General features: G+C 36.8%; 1 protein-coding gene across 2 annotated transcripts in view; it reads right to left on the bottom strand.

Moving 5' to 3' along the window:
* The window catches only part of LOC114258705 (pumilio homolog 4), a 31,432-nt gene extending 17,801 nt beyond the window's left edge, over positions 1–13,631 (bottom strand). Inside the window, exons 1-7 of one of the 2 annotated variants that reach the window (XM_082882808.1) lie at positions 13,396–13,593; positions 13,172–13,205; positions 12,362–13,057; positions 4,561–5,419; positions 3,821–4,415; positions 3,588–3,729; positions 3,401–3,508 (exon numbers count right to left, since the gene is read on the bottom strand). In XM_082882808.1, coding sequence (XP_082738934.1) covers positions 3,401–3,508; positions 3,588–3,729; positions 3,821–4,415; positions 4,561–5,419; positions 12,362–13,045 — 2,388 coding nt within the window. In that variant the 5' untranslated portion in view covers positions 13,046–13,057; positions 13,172–13,205; positions 13,396–13,593. Of the gene's footprint in view, positions 1–3,400; positions 3,509–3,587; positions 3,730–3,820; positions 4,416–4,560; positions 5,420–12,361; positions 13,058–13,171 lie in introns of both variants that reach the window. The other variant, XM_082882807.1, reaches the window with a different exon arrangement.
* Positions 13,632–21,591: the final 7,960 nt, after the last annotated feature.

Here is a 21,591-nt window from a genome sequence, read left to right as displayed (position 1 = left end):
TAACTTGGCTTCCTCCCCGTGTGCATTGCTCTTTCCTACGACTGTACCATGGATTATTGATTCTGGTGCTTCCGACCATATGTCTGGCTCCTCTAATTTATTTTCAGAGTATAACCCCTCGTCCAGTCAGGAAAAAATGCGTATTGATGATGGTACTATGTTATCGGTGTCCAGGAAAGGTTTAAAATTCATGCTACCTCTTTCCTCCCTTTGTCCTCTGTCCTCCATGTTCCAAATTTTGGTGTTAATCTTTTATCTTTGAGTCTCAACCCTATTTTCCGATCCCCCCGGTATCACAGTCATCCCTTCAGGGGGAGTCTTGGTGTGAAGAGATTCCTGTTCCTGTTAAACAGATAGAGGATGATGAGCCAGCAGCTGTTGAGGAAAAGGAAGCAAGCAAGCAAGCAAAGTTTATATCAGGGACAAGGACAAACAGCAAGTCACCTGGATGCAAAAGACTACTTTTCTTTCTCAACTGCCAACTTCTTCTCCGAATGAGTGTCCAGAGTCACCCACCTCTACTAAGAGTCCAGGTAATTCTGATTCTAGTACTTTTATTCCTGCTTTTTCAGACCTTGATGTTCCCATTGCTAATAGAAAGGGGGTTAGGTCATGTACTCAGTATCCTATTAGTAATCATGTCTCTTATTCTCATATGTCTTTCTCATATAAAGCTTTTCTGTCCAAAGTGTCTTCTGTGAATCTACCTACCAATTTTCAGGATGCTCTTTCTAACCCTGAAAGGAAACATGCCATGATGGAAGAGATGAGAGCTCTTAGCAAGAGTGACACTTAGGAGTTAGTGGAGTTATCTAGAGTTAAAAATCCAATTGGGTGTAAGTGGGTGTACACAGTAAAATAAAAGCAGATAGTTCCATAGAACGATACAAAGCAAGACTGGTTGCTAAGGGCTTCACCCAGATTTATGGGATGGATTACCAAGAAACATTTACACCGGTTGCTAAGATGAATTATGACATGAGATGATGTTGAGGAGATTCCTCGTTTGAAAGAATACTTAGCCAAAGAGTTTGAAATCAAAGACTTAGGCTATTTGAAGTACTTTTTGGGCATTGAAGTAGCTCGGTCCCAGGATGGCATCTTCATATGCCAGAGGAAGTATGTACTTTACTTGCTAAAGGAAACTAGAATGCTTGGAGGTAGACCATGTGATACACCTCTAGAACCGGGCCAGAAACTGAGTAAGGATCAAGTAGGAGATGTAGTGGACAGGAGGAGATACCAAAGACTAGTAGGCAAGCTCATATACGTATCCCACTCACGTCCAGACATTGCCATTGCCGTGAGCATAGTGAGCCAGTTTATGCATGCTCCTAGAACTTCCCACTTGGAGGCTGTTATGAGAATTCGGAGATACTTGAAGTCTTCTCCTGGAAAGGGTCTCTATTTCTCAAACATGGCCATCTCAGTGTGGAGGCATTTACTGATGCAGATTGGACTGGATCAGTCACTGACAGATGATCAACTTCCAGATACTGCACATTTGTGGGTGGCAACCTAGTCACATGGCGAAGTAAGAAATAAAATGTGGTGGCTAGATCTAGTGCTGAGGCAGAATTCAGGGTTATGACTCAGGTGTTTGTGAGTTACTATGGATTAAACTATTGTTGAGAGACTTGGGAATCCATCAGACTGACTCCATGCGACTATACTGTGGCCGCAATCAACATAGCTCATAATCCAGTTCAGCATGATAGAACCAAGCATGTGGAGATTAATAGGCACTTCATCAAGGAAAAACTTACTAGTGGTACCATATGTATTCCATTTGTGAAGATTGGGGACCAACTAGCCGATGTTCTCACCAAGGGACTAGAGAGCAAATCCTTTCATGGCATTCTCAACAAGCTGGGTATGAGAGATATTTTCGCACCAGCTTGAGAGGGAGTGTTAGAATAGAAAATTGTTAGAATAGGAAATATTAGAATAGGAAATAATTGGTTGTATTCTTATTCATTCCTTTTTTGATTACTCAGACTATGCCTGTAATTGCTCAATTATCAATATAAAAGGGAATGAAGTCTAACTCATTCCCTAACTTCTCTTCTTTAAAACTAAAGCAACATCCTCCTTAATTATCGCAAAATCCTCCTTTAACATTGCAACATCTTTCTTAGGAGCTCTATAATTTGTTGATGAGGCTTCAAAATTCCAATTTAATTCAATGCTTGCCAGCATTGTAATAAAGAAAGAAATTTCATCAAAAGATTGGTAACGAACAAGGTAGGATCTTGAAACTCTAATACCAAACTGATGTACGAGTAGGGATTACTTTCCTACAAGTACTAAGCCCGGGCTAAGTATACTGGTAGCAGCAACAATAGACTTATAGGGTTAGATTTAGTAGGATTTTGTGGTTGCAAAAGTATTTAAAAAATAGGAGCTCAAGGCTTTGTAAAAGGGTAGGGTTTTGGGAATGAAAACACAAGTGTTTAGGGGATGTCGGGTGGCTGTTCTAAGCACTATGAACAGTGAAGTGAACAGTAACTAGATAGTAGAAAAGAGAGAGAGAGAGAGAGAGAGAGAGAGAGAGAGAGAGAGGGGATGCTTCACCCTCACAAGGGATAATACAATCTCAAAATTTCACAATTAACTCTTCTCGAATCATTGAGATTACACATCTATTTATAGGCTAAAGACTCTCATAATTCTATAAGGATTATAACTCAAACTTAGCACCTAAAAATATTTAGCAACTACTAATATTCTAAACCAACTATGACTTCCAATTCTACTTCAATCATAATAGGAAACTTTTATGACTTTTAATTCTACTTCAATATCAAAATAAGAAATTTGGACTTTTGACCACTAAGATTATTTAGACATAATAAAACCCATATCTAAGACCCATTTAATAACTTGACCCAAAGGAAAACCCATGGGCAACCCCTACAACACATGTCCTACAATTATTAGAATTACCATTGTACCCTTAATTACTAAAATCTACTATAATGACATGAAGACTCAAAATAATTCTGAATCTTTAATTCTTGATACCCTAAATGTGCTTCATGTGAAATTTCAGATTTGATCTTTTTCTTCTTTCCATGATCTTCATCAGGTCCATTACACTCTATACTCACAGAATTTGTTGCTGAATGAACTGCTTTAAAACAGACACTGGGTGGGGAGCAGTTGCAATAGTAAATTGGGGTAATTTTAAAATGCTGCAAGGCTTGCATGGGAGGAAAACAAATTCCCTCTTGGCTAAGCATGCCAGTAATGCATGCATAATTGTTTCTGCTAAAAAACCAATAAGGAGGCATCACAAAATGATACGCTGGTACCAAAATAGTGCAAACTTGCACCAGAGAGAGATGCATGTGCTGGGAAAGCAGAAAAACAACCAAAAGGCATAGCTTAAAGAATGCACCTTCTGAATTACTCTGCAACCATACATTTGAAGACTCAGAGGAAAAACATGACCAGTTATCTGGCTGGCTAGCTCCTTTCTTTGACTGTCTGTGCCATGCTCAAAAAACTGCATATCAAAGTATATCAGGTGATAAATTCAGAATAACAGAACATTTCTTAAGTTAATTGGATGATGAAGCACATACTTTCTGTATAACATAATTCCCAAATACATCTATCATCAAATCACGAGCATGAGGAATGATCTTGGGGAATATCTCTGTCTTTTCTTCCACTGTAGCAATTTCTAGCTTTTGTTGAATAAACCGACTCCCATATTGATCCGTACTGCATTATAAACCAAGAAACAAGGAACTCACGAAACAAGATGGAGCTAAAGGAGTCAAATAAAACAACCTATACAACATTTCTTACATACCTGAATTCAACTACATTACCAACAATGTCTGAGAGTTCAAAAGACCTGGTCTTGTTGTTCTTGAGCTCTTCTAATAAAGAAGACGCAAGTGCACCTTCCATGTTAGTTCCAACATCTGTATGGCACGACCCACTAGATCCTCCCATTGAACTTCTCAACATAGAATGAAAGTGTGAGATCTGTTCATTCTGAAATATAGGATCCCCAAATCCAAAAGAGGGAAATACTGACTTGGCCATAGGGTTTCCTTGATATGGCAAGCCAATATCAAAAGCAGAATCTGCATAATACCCATGATTCGAACCACCAGATTTACGAAAAAGTGATGACTCATGCTGATTTTTCTGTTGAGCAAGCAGTTCCTCAAGATGAGCTTTCTGAAACCTTTGCAAATCTCCATGATCATGGGAAGTGCCAATATAATTCCTTCCTTGAGAATGATCACCTGAGGAAGCTACAGCATGCATTGCATAATCAGAAGTTTTTTGCAAGTACTGAATATAACGTGGATCCATATGCAGCGAATGAAGATCAGACCCTGCTTGATTACTACTACTAAAATTTTGCCCATTTCGATCACCAATAAAGCCTGAACCTGAAATGGAAAAAGTATGTAAATAATAAAATCCAACCAAGGTTCTCTAGAGAAAGAAAATTTGAACTTAGCCCAAAAAAAAAAAAAAAAAAACAGAGAGAGAGAGAGAGAGATTGCATAAATGGCATCAAGATTATACACTAACCTTTACTGAGATGATTACTAATACCAACTGCTGTATTCAGCTTCTTACTAATGGAACACCCACTCTGTATGTGGCCAGAAAAGTCCATACTGGAAAAATTATCAGTTTGATAATTGTTAGATCCTTCTAAGCTTGTAAACCCTGAAGGATTCATTTTCAAGTAAAGATCAGAAGAAGAAGATGTTTGGGGAAAGTTCACATGTCCATCAAAACCTAACTTAGAAAGATTTTGGTCTGTTACAATTCCATTCTTCCCCGTTAAGTTAACATAGCTGGTAGGAATGGTCAACTTTTCAGTTTTGGAATCAACAAATGGCTGATGTAGACTCTGCTTATGACCATTTGACATATCCAGCAGATGATTAGGTTTATCAAATCTCATTTGGAGTTGAGACTGCAAAACACTATCTTCATGACTAAGTTCACTTTTTGACAAGTTAAAGCTAGATAAAGAAGCTGCAATATCAGCAAGCTCGGTCATGCTAGAAGAAAGACCATTAAAGGCATTCGAACCAATAATATTCTTCTTCTCAACCGGGAAAACTCTGTTTCCCATGGGAGGAAGACCAGGACTTGGGGACCTTCCACTCAGCTGAGGTTCGGTGGTTCTACTCCTCAACAGAGATGCAGCCATAGCAGAAGTGAAAGAATGAGAAAATACTGAACCGAGGCTCTGAACTCTAGGCAGACCTGGGTTAGTAGCGCCAGGATGCAAGGCCTCTGTGAATTCCATTCCATTACATAATTCTGCTGAACGGCGACTAGAGATGCCTGAGGTATCCACAATATCACCAAATGAATTACAACTGGAAGGGCGTGAGGGATGACCTGATAAGGAAGCAGGTTGTTCAAGTCCATCCTGCAAAAAAAAATATTCAGTTTAATCAACAGCTGAACAAGATGTCTGCATTGCAGCATAAGACTGAATGTATCTATTACATGGATATGCAAGTTCAATTAAATCCTAAAATTATTTTTAAATTGCTGTAAGGAAGCACCAAAATGCCTCTATATACAATAATCTCCATGGTGCTGATGAGAAAATTGCGAGTGGGCAGAGGCCACACCCACCAAAATGTTAATGAAATCACCAAATGCCTCCTTCACGCTATCTTTCTTTTTATTAGTAAACATGTGTTTTAATATACTGCCAGACGGGGTGATGCAGGAAGAAGTTCCAAAGCCTCAACAGAAAAATTGAGCTCCCCTATCAAATCAACTAAAAGAAAAGAGTATATGAAAAATTTTCCTAATAAGCTGCACCTCTCACTGACCTACCCCCTCCCCATGAAGTTTTTGTTGTTTAAAAGGCCCCCTATAGTTTTGTTTGTGGTGTTCAATTTTCCTTTTCTCCAACAAGTCCTTTCATTTCCCCAAATTTTTAGTTTGTTTCCTTCATCAATTTATGTTAATCAATGTGAGAAATTATTCCATTTTGAAATTATACTTGGTAATCAACAGTAACTTGTATATCCTCAACATATTTCTTTACGTTACTCACTAAAATCCTTTCATCAACTAAACTAATACATAATATTCATTTAATTCTATGAATATCTCAAAAAATTTGTACATGAGATGTTTATTCTCAGGAATTTCTTTTATAAAAAGAAAATTACACTCTGAAATATAATAAAATATACATATTAACAATAAGCAGTCCATATTCTTTGTATTAGTATTTTTTATTTTTACATGAAAGAATATATATGATGATTTGGACAATTAATTTTTGAGATAAAGACACTTCTAAATATTATTATACACAACTTTTTAGATATATTGTAGTACAAATATTATCAAGATTGTTTTATAAAAGTTATTTTTTATGTATTAGTTTAAGGATTCTAAAAGTTCACTATATATGCACCCCCAATCCCCTTCTCCCCAAAAGAAAACTTTCTGGACCTGCTCTTGACAGAAACTAGGGCTCTGAAACAAGGAAATAGAATGATGTCAATATTATGCATACAATTATTTTACACAAGTGCACACCAGTTGTGTGTGTGTGTGTGTGTGTGTGAGAGAGAGAGAGAGAGCATATTATTGACCAAGAAATTAGTCCACCAAAAATAAAGAACAAACAAAAGTATTGAACATGAATACATGGTGAAAAAGAACTTAAAAAAAAAAAGTAACAAGAACTGAACCAGGAGGGGATAAAGAACAGAACATGCTTAAAAGCTAAAAAAATAACACTTCAGTTATGGCTGTTTTTATGTCTGAAAATGGATATGAGCACTCCAAACCAGTAATACATTATGGTGCTTAAATTATGTCATGCATGTTCTAAGCATAAAAGCTAACTAGGCTTATAAATCCCTCAGAAACAAAGAAGATCTAACGTAATTCTAATGGGGGGAAAAGAAAAAAGAAAAAAAAAAAGAAGCAATCCTCCAAACAGTCATCCTGCCTTAAAAATGAAACAGTAGGCAACCACGATCCTCTTATTGGTCAAAATATAAAGGGAAAAAATAAATTAAAAAAAGAGGGAGATCTTAGATCTCTGGACTCTGGAGTACATATGGCATGAGGCATAACAGCTGATACATAGGTGTAATGTACATTTAATGTGTGAATGAGTTACATAACAATTGAAAAACTTTAGGCAGTTCAATACCACAATAAACTATAAGCATTACCTATGAATCAGTGCCAAGTTGAATGGCAAAATGAAAAGTAAATGCTAAATTCAGAGATAAGAAAAGAACAGAAACTCAGGAGAAAGTAACCAGAATTTCCTAAAATAAATGGACATGTCACAAATTTGCTGAGAAGGTTGAATATGATACTATCTCTAGGTATCCTGAATTTAAAAGTTCAGTACCCATACTTCAACCTCAGAAATCAAAACACCTCAAACTCCCAAAAAATCTTCTTTTAAAGAGTCAAAAAAATAAAGAAAAGAAAAACTTTTCCGTGCTCTAGGTTTTTGTCAAAATCCCTAAAACAAGAGTTCTTGCCTAAATTGTCACATCTATCAAATTTCACATAAACATGGCATAAAGAATTTGTAAGAGTACTAATCCATCATTTGATCCACATTTTTCTTGTATCTAACTTCTCAGCATAATGTGCACTTGTATATAAAACTACCCTATATGCAGCATACATACTGCCAAGCTGTTTTTTACTTCTACATCAAGCAAACAGGCAAGCATGTACGTAAGTTAATGCAGGATTCATATCTTCAAAAGCAATTCCAATACATATCTGCTGAATATATGTAATTGCAAATCCCAAAAGCCTGAATGAGCAATTTTCCAATATACCTGCAAAAATCTTCATTTTGTCTGATCTTTTTCCAGTATTATCCTTCTTACAACCTTGAATAGATTACGATTTAGGAGATATAGCTATAGTATGTAACCAAGGTGTTAAAATCTACCTACTCCACTAAACCTTCACCCACTTAAACCTACTCCACTAAACCTAACCCACTACACCACTACCACCTCACCTACTCCACTAAACCTAACCCACTACACCACTACCACCTCCACTTCACCTACTCCTTACCTACTACACACTCACCCTCTTCTATATATAGGAATCATGAATCATTGTAATGTACATCAATATATATCAATCAATAATACATACAATTTATTCTCTCCTTTCTCTATATCAATATATTTTTTACATGGTATCAGAGCAGGTTTAGAACCTAGTATTTTTCGCTTCACCGGCGGGCGGCAACCTCACCTTAGCCGTCCGCCGGACCTCAATCTATTCCGCTTATTTTCTACACATACCTTCCACTCTCCACAGCCGTAACTCTGCAAGAAGAGATCTCTAAGCTCTCTCTCCTTTCTCTCGAGAGCTTGTTTTTACCGCTGCTGTACATTGGATTGATGCAAGAACACTATGTCAGGCAAGGAGGAAGATGTCAAAGAGCATGAAGGTGTGGATGAAGATGTCCCAGAGGACTCTGAAAAGGCCATGCCATCACCCCAACAGGAGGAGGAAGCTGTTAAGAGCAAGTATGGGCCCAAGAAACCACCACTTATTTGTAAGGACCATGAACGTGCTTACTTTGACTCTGCTGATTGGGCTCTGGGGAAGCAAGGTGGAGAGAAGCCCAAAGGACCACTCAAGGCACTTCAACCTAAACTGCAGCCAACACAACAGCAAACCCGATACCGGAAATCGCCTTGTGGTCCATCAGATGGTGAAGGAGAGAACACTCCATCAGAGGATGCAGCTGCAAATGACTGAGAGGCCACTGTTGGTCTTTTGATGTTGTGAGAACTAGTGGTTCGTATTCTAATATCTGAATAGGCGACCACTAAATTTCTGCACTCTCTTTCCACGCAGTTCCCAAACACATCCACTACCTCACCTTTATTTCCATTATTATAAATGACACCCACCAATTTGTCAACTTTCCCACCATTTCGTATGATGACAGGAGGAGACAGCACATGGAGGGGACACACACAGCAGCACATAGTCCAAACCCATTTTCTTTTCTTCTTTTCTTTCTTTATTTATTTCTTTCTTTTCATTCCTTTATTACATCTATACCCATATCCATCATCACCCTCTTTATTTATTTATTTCTTTTAATCACCTTTTGCACCCCACTTTCCTTTTATTTATTTTATTTTATCTTCCTTTTTTCGTAATCAAAAAAAAAACATCCACCCACATGGCATGTCCCTCAACCTTTTGACAAGTTATTTTTCTTTTTCTTCTTATCCCCGTATTTATCATTTTCGTTTTTTCCTATATATATATATTTAAAAAAAAAAAAAACAAAAAAAAACCAACAATACAGATTTGCACAACAACTTTGTTTTATTTATATTAGGGATCAACCCCGATCACAATTTTACAACAAAAAAAAAAAAAAAAAAAAAAAAAACCAACAACAACAACAACAAACCAAAACACAACACCAAGACGGCCACCCACCCACCTCACTTCTTCGCCTATTCCGCCGGTCTTTTCTTCTTGCCTCCGTCCTGGGCGGCCATTGACGGTGTTGCCTCCGTGTTTCCCACTCCACTGGGCACGATCACTATTCCCTGCTCCTCCACTGCAGCATATGGCGGACCTCCGAATCGGAACATCACGGTGGCCTTCCGCTTCAGCTCCTTGTTTTCTGCCTTCAGCACACTTATCTCTGCTCGCGCATCCTTATACATGCGTTGGAGCAGAGCCAGCTGGGAGTTTAACTGTTGCACCTCATTTGTCCTGCTCTGCAGCCGGTGCGACAAGTTTGTGACCGCAGTCATGGTTTCCACACATGACTTCAGAGTATACTGATTGGCTTCAATGTCAGTTTGCACTGCCATTTTTTGCTCCACCGATCGCATAGGGAAGTTCAACGGAGCAAACCCTGGGGCGCTTGGTTGAGGTTCACTGGCCCCCGCACCAGTTATCTCTCTTGTTGACTCGTTAAGGTCGGGAAAGAGAGTGAGCAGACCACGGGAAGAAGAGGCCATGTTCTGGGTAGCTGAACGGGAAGAAGAGGCCATGTTTTTTGGGTTGCTGAGTGTTTCAAAGAAGGGTTGGATACAGAGTATTTACAGATTGTTTCAGAATGATAAGTTCAGAGGTTTCAGTCTGGTTTGGTTTCCACCGCCTCCGCATTGGTTTATATTGACACTGACGACGCGGCCGACACGCCGCTCTGTCGCTCACGTGCCTCGCCGCGTCTCCGGCTCAACTTTTGATGGCTCGACGCTTTCTGTCGGGCACGACTTTTGATGAAGTGGGCGCGCCTTTTGAGGGCGCAACTTTTGATGGCACGCCTTTTTATGGATTGGGCACGCCTTTTGATAGATTGGACACACCTTCTGAGGGTGCGACTTTTTAGGGGTCCGACAAGACTCTGTAAACTGTCCCGACATTGATTCCGGTTAGCTCCTTCATGGGTCCGACAAGACTCAGTAAACTGTCCCGACATTGATTCCGGTTAGCTCCTTCATGAGTCCGACAAGACTCTGTAAACTGTCCCGACATTGATTCCGGTTAGTTTCTACAAGAGTCCAGCAAGACTCCGTAAACTGTCACAACATTGTCTGCTACAACGGTCCGACATGACCCCATAAACTGTCTTCTACATCGGTCTGACACCGCCATCCAGTGTCCTCTACACCGTTATGACACCACCATACAGTGTCCTCTACAACGTTATGACACCCCCATACAGTGTCCTCTACAACGTTATGACACCACCATCCAGTGTCTTCACCAATGGTCTGACACGACCATACAGTGTCTCCTATCCTCTTTTATTTTTATGTATTTTCTTGTTTTGTTACTCTCTCCAAACTCAAGTTGGTTAGTTCCTATCCCCCTTGAGTTTGCGGGGGCTGTTAAAATCTACCTACTCCACTAAACCTTCACCTACTTAAACCTACTCCACTAAACCTAACCCACTACACCACTACCACCTCACCTACTCCACTAAACCTAACCCACTACACCACTACCACCTCCACTTCACCTACTCCTTACCTACTACACACTCACCCTCTTCTATATATAGGAATCATGAATCATTGTAATGTACATCAATATATATCAATCAATAATACATACAATTTATTCTCTCCTTTCTCTATATCAATATATTTTTTACACAAGGTTTTACAACAAATTTTTGCAAATATTTTATATAAAATATTTTAAAGTGCTTCTTGTAGCTTAACTCAGTTCAAGGTTACTGTAAAGCATCTTGAGTCTTTGCTTCAAATCAATCAATTTTTTTACCAACTGCCAAAGTACTAGATTTAGAGGGATTGATTGGCTAATATGGTATTACATCTCCATCGATTTAATGAAAGTCCCCTGCTTTCATTTCTTCTTGATACAAATTTACTATTCAACAAAAAAAGGTTTATATAAGTAAGTTATATGATTATATCTTCCACAGTAGCAGGGATTTCTTCCATTTCAAATATCAAGACTTTCATCAAATACCTTCTGACCTTGAGCAGGTGAATTCACCTTCAATGGCACTTCAAACACTCAAAACATGCACCTTTAATTCCAGGATCCTTGTAATGAAGCGAATAATTTCTCCGTTACATTAAATGACATAGTGATAGGCTTCAATCTATTGGTTTCCCAAGTAAGAGAAGCACATCCTGTCATCATTCATTACAGATTTTGAAGATCATTTCAAATGCGAACAAGCGAATGAGAAAGCATGGACGAAGAAGTGGAAAAAGAAAAACCACAAGTTACACGGCACATCAAATCCACTTGTGAAAGCAATACAAAGCTACATCAAATCTTGATATAGAAGATATAACCAAAAAGTAAGTAGTCAAATCTACTCTTGACAATTATACACTACATCATTACTGAGATGGTGAGAGAAAAATTTTAAAGAAAAATAAAACACAATTTTAGTGGCTGTGAAAACCATGAATGACAGGACTCACACTTATCAGAACGTAGGCACGTGATATATAGTTTAGAAGTCACGTGGTACCCATTTCTGAGTTCCAATTGAACGATCAATTGGCAAAGCCCTATTTACAGAAGTTCAACAGCTAGTATTTAGGCACATGCCTAACAGAATGAAGCACTATGTTTCATCAAACTGCAAAGACAAAAAAACAAGAACCCAAACAAAAAAAATGAAGAAGAAGAAGAAGAAAGAAAGAAAGATAGAAAAAAGAAAAAGAAAGCTTCTTTAAGCACAAGAAAGCACCATGATTATATAAGAATATAAAAGTAATAATAATAGAAGAAAAAGAAGAAACTTCACAAGGAAAATCTTCAATGAAATTATAAACTGTGTCACAAATCACAAAATCCAGTTCCAACCTAGATCAATCACCTGAAGGACATCAGCAAAACTCTTCCTCCTTGCACCCAATCCAGTGCTTGACAACCCAATCAAACCATCAGAGCCTCTGTCCAGCCATTCAGTGGAGGATTGCCCTGAGAGATTCCTTTGAGTACCTTTCCTCAATTCCGTCAACTCATCTTCTGCCTTCCGTACAGATAAGTTAGGCTGCATTGAGAATAATGATGAATTTCCACCAACATCGACCAAATTCGTCCTCCTCCAATCGCCACTTCCTTCAAAACACGACCCCCCTGCCTGAAACCTTTGTGCCACACGCCAATCCTCTCGTGACAGTAATGGTGGGGGTAATCTTGGATTAAGATTCTCATGTGAATAGTAGTACGATAAATAAGCAGGGTGTGATCGAATTTCTTCTTCTGACAATTGTCCATTACTATTAATACTGTTATGGTCAATCAGTGCAAAATTTGGATTCCTGAACAGACTACCTACGGCATTCAACGAACCCTCTACTGTGGGAGGAGCACTGCCACTCCTAAATATATTGAGATCCCTCTCCTGATCAATAGCTTCTCGATTACGCAGCATAAATTCAAGCTCACTCTGTAAACTACCCTCTAAATTACCATTTAATCCTCTTATCATCCCATGTTCTAGTTTCATCCGAACATTTGCATCAGAAAACATATCTACCTTACTCCCAGTAACCATCTCAACAAATCCCTAATTTAAAGAAAAACAAGTTAATTAAATAAACAAACCACAACCCACTACAATTCAATACACTATTATATCGTACCAATACAAAATTTCCAAAAACAATTCGCAATTACACACCTTTACGCGAATTCAAGCATCAATAATCTGGGAACTGAAAAAAACAAACATAAAATTGATTAATCAGAGAATATACAAAAATCCAAGTTCTAACATATACATATACACACATGATCCATATGTGTCATGAGTGAGTGATAAATATTGTTTAATTAGGATGAATTGATGAACAAATTAAAGAGAATGAGAGAGTTTAGGATCGTTTGAATTGGCTAAAAAATCACGTGTGGAATGTGCGAATCGAAGCCGTTGAATGGAAAGATCACAAATCTAGGAAGGAAGATAGATTGGTGTTGAATGAAAATACAAATACAGAGGCGAACATGGTGGAGATTTTTCGAAACGGAGAGAGAGAGAGAGAGAGAGAGAGAGAGAGAGAGAGAAATGCGTGGGAAAGGAAGGGGAGGAACAACTGCAAATGGTGGTTGGCCAATTATTGGACGCTTGATTCTACATCAACGATGCACGAATACCTTTTTTTTTTTTTTTGAAATTACAATAGTGGTCTTTTGAAAAAATATTTATAGATATAGATATATAAAAGTTTAAAATTTTAGTTATTAATGTTTATAAAGGTATTATTGATTTGTAATTTTTTTTTTTAATTTGCATTGTGTTAGAAATTAGGCGCCCATGTGGCATGACCCTTTTCAGCCTTTTGAACCTTATCCAAATGGGTTTTGAATTTGAATTCAAACCTATTTGGATAGTCACTCAGGATATATAACTATCATATCCTGATATGGATAGATGATATAGATATCAGATATTATCTCATATAACAAATATGGATAAATGAGATAAATAAAATATATATCTGATATATGGAATATGGGTGATTAAGTGAAAAATAACGTATATTTGAGTTTTTCCCATATACTGACTATCTCCTAAAAAACAACGATCAAAGCCATTTGCACTGTGGTTTGTGTGGGTGATATTCACTATTGTAATATCAACCCATTGCTGGGTTGATTGGCTAGATTCAGGAAGCACGTGATTTACCCACGAGATCCTTCAATTCAGACTCTGTTTGAAAGGTATGACCATAATTTTTATTCCGCTATGTTATACTTTGTTTACATTGGTATCAGAGCGTTAACTAATAAACACACATAAAATTAGAAATAAAAAATCCAGAAACTGATAAATAGAAACAATATTCAGATTATGCCATAATTAAAATGTACACTTTAATTGTGGCATAATCTGAATATTGAATACAACATATTTTTTGGGTTTGTAATATGTTGCAATTAAAGAAGCATGATTATTTGTTTATTTATTTATTTGAATTCCATTATTAAATAAATATAGCATGAGTTATTTGTAAATTTACATTAAGATGCTATTGTATGGAATTTATCATGCTTTGACATGCCATAGTCAGTGGGAGGTTGTTCGGTTGAAAGAAATATGTGTAGATTTACTCCCGAAAACTAATATTTTGCGCATAAATTAAATTAAATTTTGGATAATTGTCACCTGTGGCGCAATAGATGATTATGAGCATAGCGGATTTTCGATCTTGCGACTTGTGTAATATTGTCACTATTTAATTTAGATTTTTGCGGCAAAATTATATTATGCTAATCAAAATTAATTCCAATACGAATTTCTCTTTAAATTAATTTAGCTTATGGAAGTTATTTGGTTGACCTAGACTTAGGCCTCGTTTGGGAACAGGCTAATTTAGTAACTTTTTGGCTATTTGGCTAAAAAAGTAGGTAAAAAAAACTTATATGTTTGGGATGACTTTTTAGCTAATTACGAAAAGATGTGCAAAAAGTAGAGAGAAAAGAGAATCTTTGACTTTTTTGTATGAGTTGTTGGCTTTTTGGCTAAAAAGGTAATTTTTTGACTTTTTAGCTAAAAAGGTAAGTCCCCAAACGGGGCCTTAGTAGAGATGTTCAAATGTGAACAATGTAATCCTATTCTTTTGATGAGCAAAAGTCTTGGAGACTTTAGGTCAAGCCTTAATTGAGCCAAAGTAAGGAAACATAACTCAAAGTCGCCCTGATTTTGTTGCCTTGTTCGGCACAACAAAATTTGATGTGTGCGCTATGGTTAGCGGCACACTACGTAGTTTTGATTGGCGAGTTTTGGAGTTATGAAATTAGTAAGTCCTCAATAGATCTGTATATGATCTTGACTATTGAGCTGCGTAGATTGACTTTGTAATTTGACTTGTAAATAATGTTACATCATTGGATGAAGTAACATTCAAGAGTCACGTCATCCAAGAAATGCGAGCTTAAATAAATTAGTCATTGAGTGTAAGACGAGTAGCCAGTATGAGCAGTGTTTTGCTCTTTATCCAATTGTTGGGAGTGGATGGACCAAAATTTCACGCACTATAATAGTGTGCATTGAAGTATCACTTGAAGTTAAAAGATTAACGCTTAGTAGCAGCAAAATCTATTAACACTAAGTGAAAAGATTAGCGCCAAGTGGCTGCAAAATCTATTATCATTGCCAACTTGTCTAAGTCTGGACACTTACTGTTTCCACACTTAAGTGTGAGACATGAGGAGGGGCTTCTTTGTATGATTCCTTAGCTAGGCTAATGTTTTTGAATAACATTTACCACTAAGCGCAAACGTTGCAGCATAATAATAAAAAGGTCAAGGCCGACAAGGTTGTTATGGCTCTAAAAATTTGATGCATCGCTTGTGAGAGCATTGTGTTGAATTAGACTCTTCAGCCTAATTCGCGCTTAAGTTACTTCAGGAGCTGTCATAGATTGATAACTTATTCTCTCCTTTTAGTGGATAGTAGAATTAATTGCAAGTAACTATGAAGCGAGAAATAGAGATGGCAAGAAGAGTACCGTCATCTTTCAACTAGATGCAGTAAAGTGTATGGAGAATAAAATTGACTTGAAGCTGCAGGGGATTAGCACTTACTAGTTAAATTTGCGACTTAGGCGCACTTGATATCTCCATGACATCCTTTTATGATCTAGTGAATATGAATTAGTCGTGAGTCATTACCTAGTTGGGCCTAAACCTTTTAAACTTGTCTTCGAGAACTCACACATTAAGATGACTGGAATTAGTTTATGACATTGGTCATAAACCGGTGGCTTAATTATACTTAATCACATTAAATGAGATGATGACACGATGATTTGAGTAGGCCTTCTCTGGCCCACTCGCTTATGACATCCTGCTCTCATGTGAACGTGTAACTTTGTTCGCAATGGTTGCGCACAAGTAAGTAGGAAAGCCATAGAAGGTCATTTGTATTGGCGCATTTAGTCCACTATGATATTTGTGACTAGATATGTATGAGGGTATGATAGCTAAGCCCCAATCTTGACACATTTATAGATTACGATACGCATCTGAGTCAAGACTATTTGATCTCCCATAAGTCAAAAGTTTTGAGATGTTTTTTGACATTGCACATATGAGGTCGAGATCAATTAGATAAGAGCTTTTGTGCTTTTAGTTTTGACCAAGGTGGCGAGTATCTATTTGAGTTATTTTTAGAAAGCTCTGTGAAGAGAGATGGATGCTTAGAAAATTGATTATTCCTAATACTCAACAACACAATGGTGTAGTAGAGATAAGGAATTAAGTATTGTTAATGTTAGGTGGATAATGGCGCAAAATGTTTTCCAATTGGGAATTGCGCTAGTTTGTTGCCTATATCCCTAACTAAGTGCCCTTAATGTCAGATTTTACACTCCATTTTGAGTAATGGGTTAGCAGAGAGCCATCAATGGGCGATCTGTAACCGTTAAGCAGCTTATCTTTATTCTACTTCTCATAAGATTGCGAAGTTAAGACCTAGGGTTCTATAGCGCATTATTGTATGCTGTCTTATAAACACAAAAGGTCGTGTGGCGCATTATTGTATGAGGTCATGCAAACCCTCCGGGTCATATGCATATAGGTAAGCAGTTTTGTGGTAGTGTAACTAAGTCACATAAAGTTTTCTTAGTAAAGGTGACGTGAATAGAGTTTTGGAACTCTATAAGATAGAGAATTCTAAGCATAGCGCTTTATGTAGCCTAGTTGAGAATGGAAAGAAATTTCCAATATCCTAGGGACAGTGGGAGCGATGTGCCTACTAATGGATTACACCATTAGAGAAGAATACTCTACATTCTTAAGTTGCGTGGTAGCGAATGTGAAAATTTTCCATGTCATCACTGGGTGATTGAGGGGGAAACATTCATGATTGCTCCGCAAGATGATAAAGAGCCTAGGATAATGCCAAAGGCTCTAGTCCCCTGTTTTTTAGAAAGTGGATTAATGTTGCGTAGTTTAAGACAAAGTCTTTGAGGATTAACTATTTCTATAATTTGGTTGACTTTCCATTATGACGCGAAACTATTCTAAAGTTATGCGTAATTTGGATAGTCATTGTTGAGGCATAAGGCTCGCTAGATACCGAAAAGTCGCACCATTGAGAAAAATGTAGACCATGAGAAGACTTCCTCCTGGGGAGTGAGATTATTTTGACTTAGGCTATGATTGACATAAGTTCGGAACATTGATTTGTGGACATTGTGACCCAACTTTCTCGTTAGAGAATTGGATAAGTAGATCCGTAGGGATTTACCTTCTGCTTTTATAGTGAAAAGTTAGAAGCGCAAAAATGTTGCTAGTTCCAATAAATCTTTTACAGCCTAAAACAGTTATCAAAATAGTGGTTCTTAGATTTCGTCAAAGCTATGATAGGCCAACGATGATCGATGAAGACCACTGAGGCATGATCAATGGTCCAAAAAGAAGTTTTTCCTTACTTAGTCATTATGAGCCAGGAATTTATAAGGTTGTCGCTACCTAGGGTAGGCAGTCCTCTATTTTAAATATAATGGACATGGGTGATGTAATTTATATGCTCGGATGTACGATCCTTAGGGATTGTTTTAGGAAAATTCTCGGTTTGTCTTCGATGACTTACATAGAGAATATCCTAGAATGATTCTAGATGCAAAATTGCAAATCCATTGACTTACCTATCGGTAAAAGCCAGAGCCTTAGCTATTGAGTGAATCCTCGGATTGTCTTTGGGAGAAACAGTTGACCTATATTCCTTGATCTTTTTTGTTGTGGGAGCCTGAAGTACGCTATGTGGGCGTATTTGGCATGATAAGTGTTATCTTTGGTAAATGGTCAACTGAGTTATTTAGACATTGACTATGCTCATTAGATTGTGGATAAAATGCTTTACTAGTAGTATATTAATTTGCTTCTTGTAAGATTCAATGCGCTAGTTGGGCGTATTTGTGCTAGTTGGGCGCATCTAGAATGAACGCAAATTGGTCACCAAAATATCTTTAGAGAGGAAATTGCGCAAGAGGTAGTGATCTTGAACCACTTCATATGAGGCGCAAATGGTGGATTTTTTTGTATATGCTTATTGCAAAAGGTGTTGATAAGGGTTATGCTTGGAATCTAGAATTGCGCAGACTGTGGTTGTGTTTTTTTTAAAATTGATCACTTATTTGTTATGAGATGATGGGATGTTGACACTATTATGGTTAGTGTCATAATGATTAGCAGATGATGATGTCAGCAGGCAAGATTAGCTCACTCACACGAGCAATCGCCCTTGGCACTTGAGAGCGAGCAAGGATGAGACTAGTGGTTTATTTTTATTTGGAGCCAAGAGAGGCTTAAATCATCCACTATGTATGTCGCCTTGGTTATAACCAAGATGAGGTCATGTTAAGGACCAAACATGGATGTTAGTACCCACTTTCCATGTTGTGCCTGTTATGATTAGCCAGATGCGAGATCTCATTTGGCGCCTGGAAGGCGAGCAAATAGAGAATTCGGGTTAGGCGCTAGAAAGTGACTAGACTAATATCTGTACGGTATATCGAGTATGATGTCACTCTTTATGGAAGAGTTACTCCACCGTAGCATGTATTCATACTATATGTGCTTGGCGACCGAGTAATGAGGTGAGAGAATGGATCCCTGTTTCCTCACCGTGTGAGTCTTACGTGTCATTATTGATATGACTTTCATTTATGTACCCTTTTGTGACTTTTGACTATGTCATAAGGTAAGGGGTTGATGTTCTGCTACTTTGGTATGTTGCTTGCGGTCATGCATGATTCTGCCTTAAGGGACATCACTGGGAAAACGGTCAATCCTAAACTAAATGGCATGAGTGCAAAGGGAAGATCATCTAGTATTACACCACTGTTGTATATTCACTACCAGCAACTCACATCGCTCTGTATGATAGGCGAATTGAGTGTGAATATATTGCAAGAATTGAGAGGGTCAAACATGCTCTTTTGAGGGATTAGAGATGTTTTTTGGATCGGTGTAATTAGATGGGTCTGGGGTATATGAGACACTATTTCTGTTGTTTTTGGGTTGATGTCTCTATGCTGGCTCATTTTGAGTTTCTAGTATAGAACTCCCACATGCAGGTGTTCTCAGTAGTCGCACGGTGCATTGGTTAGTATGAGATTGTTCTTTTTTGGGGAGATTGAGATAGAGATGTGGCAGTGTCATTCCAACTCATGTGCGAGTAAGAGATGTTAGAAATTGGGCGCCCATGTGGCATGACCCTTTTCAGCCTTTTGAACCTTATCCAAATGGGTTTTGAATTTGAATTCAAACCTATTTGGATAGCCACTCAGGATATATATCTATCATATCCTGATATGGATAGATGATATAGATATCAGATATTATCTCATATAACAAATATGGATAAATGAGATAAATAGGATATATATATGATATATGGGATATGGGTGATTAAGTGAAAAATAACGTATGTTTGAGTTTTTCCCATTTACTGACTCTCTCCCAAAAAACAACGATCAAAGCCATTTGCACTGTGATTTGTGTGGATGATATTCACTATTGTAATATCATCACCCCACTGCTGGGTTGATTGACCAGATTCAGGAAGCACGTGATTTACCCACGAGATCCTTCAATTCAGACTCTGTTTGAAAGGTATGACCATAATTTTTATTCCGCTGCGTTATACTTTGTTTACACATTGAATTCTAATTTTTTCATTTTAGGTAAATTGCAAATAAGGCTGCAAATTAGTTGAAAAAAAAAAAAGTCGAGCCGAACCGAATTTTAGTATATTTGCGCTTGTTTATTAAAATTTTAATGAACTCGAAATCGAATTCGAGCTCAATAAAAATTTGACGAACCGAGCTCAAGCCGAGTTGGCTTAGGCTTGACTTGAGTTCGAGCATGTTCACGAGCCTTAATGAACCAAAAATTTATAAATTCATACTTGCCTACGAAACTAAAATTACCATTAAAACTTTGATTATACAATTATATATATAATATATATAAACATATTAAAAAAGTCAATATTTTATCAAAATAATATCTCCTACCACTATTATATAAATGTACTATGTATAGTTAACTATTATTTACATTATATATTTTAAATATATAAATAACATATTTATCTTATTTTGTATACATATTTTTACATTATTTAATATATAAATAATAAATATTAAATGAGCCAGCTAACGAGCCGAGCTTTAGAATGTTTGGGTTTGTTTTTTAAAAATTTAACGAGCTCGATTGCAAAAAAAAAAATAATAATAATAATGAATCGAGTCCGAACGAGCTCTTACCGTGTCGAGTTTGAGCCTGTTCACAAACAGGTCTATTCATTTGCAGCCTTAATTACAAATATACTTCTTGAAATTTGTTTAAAATATTGATTGTCACTTATAATTTTGTAAATTACAAATACTTTATTGTTAGAATTTTTTATTTAATAGAGTTGACAGAAAAAATAAAATTTTCTAACTATCTTCCTATGCAACAATGAAATTATTAAAACTGTTAATTGAAATATATTTATAATATTATTAAAAACTATTTTTGACTTAATGGTTGATTAATGAAAGTGATTACTTGTTATACAATTAGAAATTTGAAGAGGTGATCTGTAATTTTTGGAACTATATGAAATAATTTATATTTTAAACGAATCTCAAAAAGTGTATTTGTAATTTCCTCTTGAATTTTTTATTTTGAAATTCATTTCCAAACCAAATTCATTTATTCAAAAGTTTTTTTTTTTTTCAATGAGTTTTTGTTTTCAAACTAAAGATATAATCTAATCAAATGTTTTTAAAAATTGGTGTACTCAGAGAAAATGAGATGTGAAAATAAAAATTCTAATTTTTTAGGGTGCTTTTTTTGTTTATTTATAACAAATTACACTTTATTTGTTGTGATTTACTTTTAGGGGACTTACGTGTAAGTCTTACTAAGTGAACTTATTGTCTAATAGATCCTATGATTATTAATGACATTTTTCATCGTACTCTATTAAAAAACGTCACTAATCGTTAATTTTCAGTGACATTTTGAAAATATTGTTACAAAAAATGTCACTAATTATAAGTTTTAGTCAGTTTAAAAAAATGTTATAAAAAAATGTCATTA

The sequence above is a fragment of the Camellia sinensis genome, chromosome 8 (genome assembly GCF_055761805.1).
Source record: "Camellia sinensis isolate YWXY chromosome 8, ASM5576180v1, whole genome shotgun sequence".
Taxonomy (NCBI): domain Eukaryota; kingdom Viridiplantae; phylum Streptophyta; class Magnoliopsida; order Ericales; family Theaceae; genus Camellia; species Camellia sinensis.
This window is presented reverse-complemented; position numbering and strand designations above follow the sequence as displayed.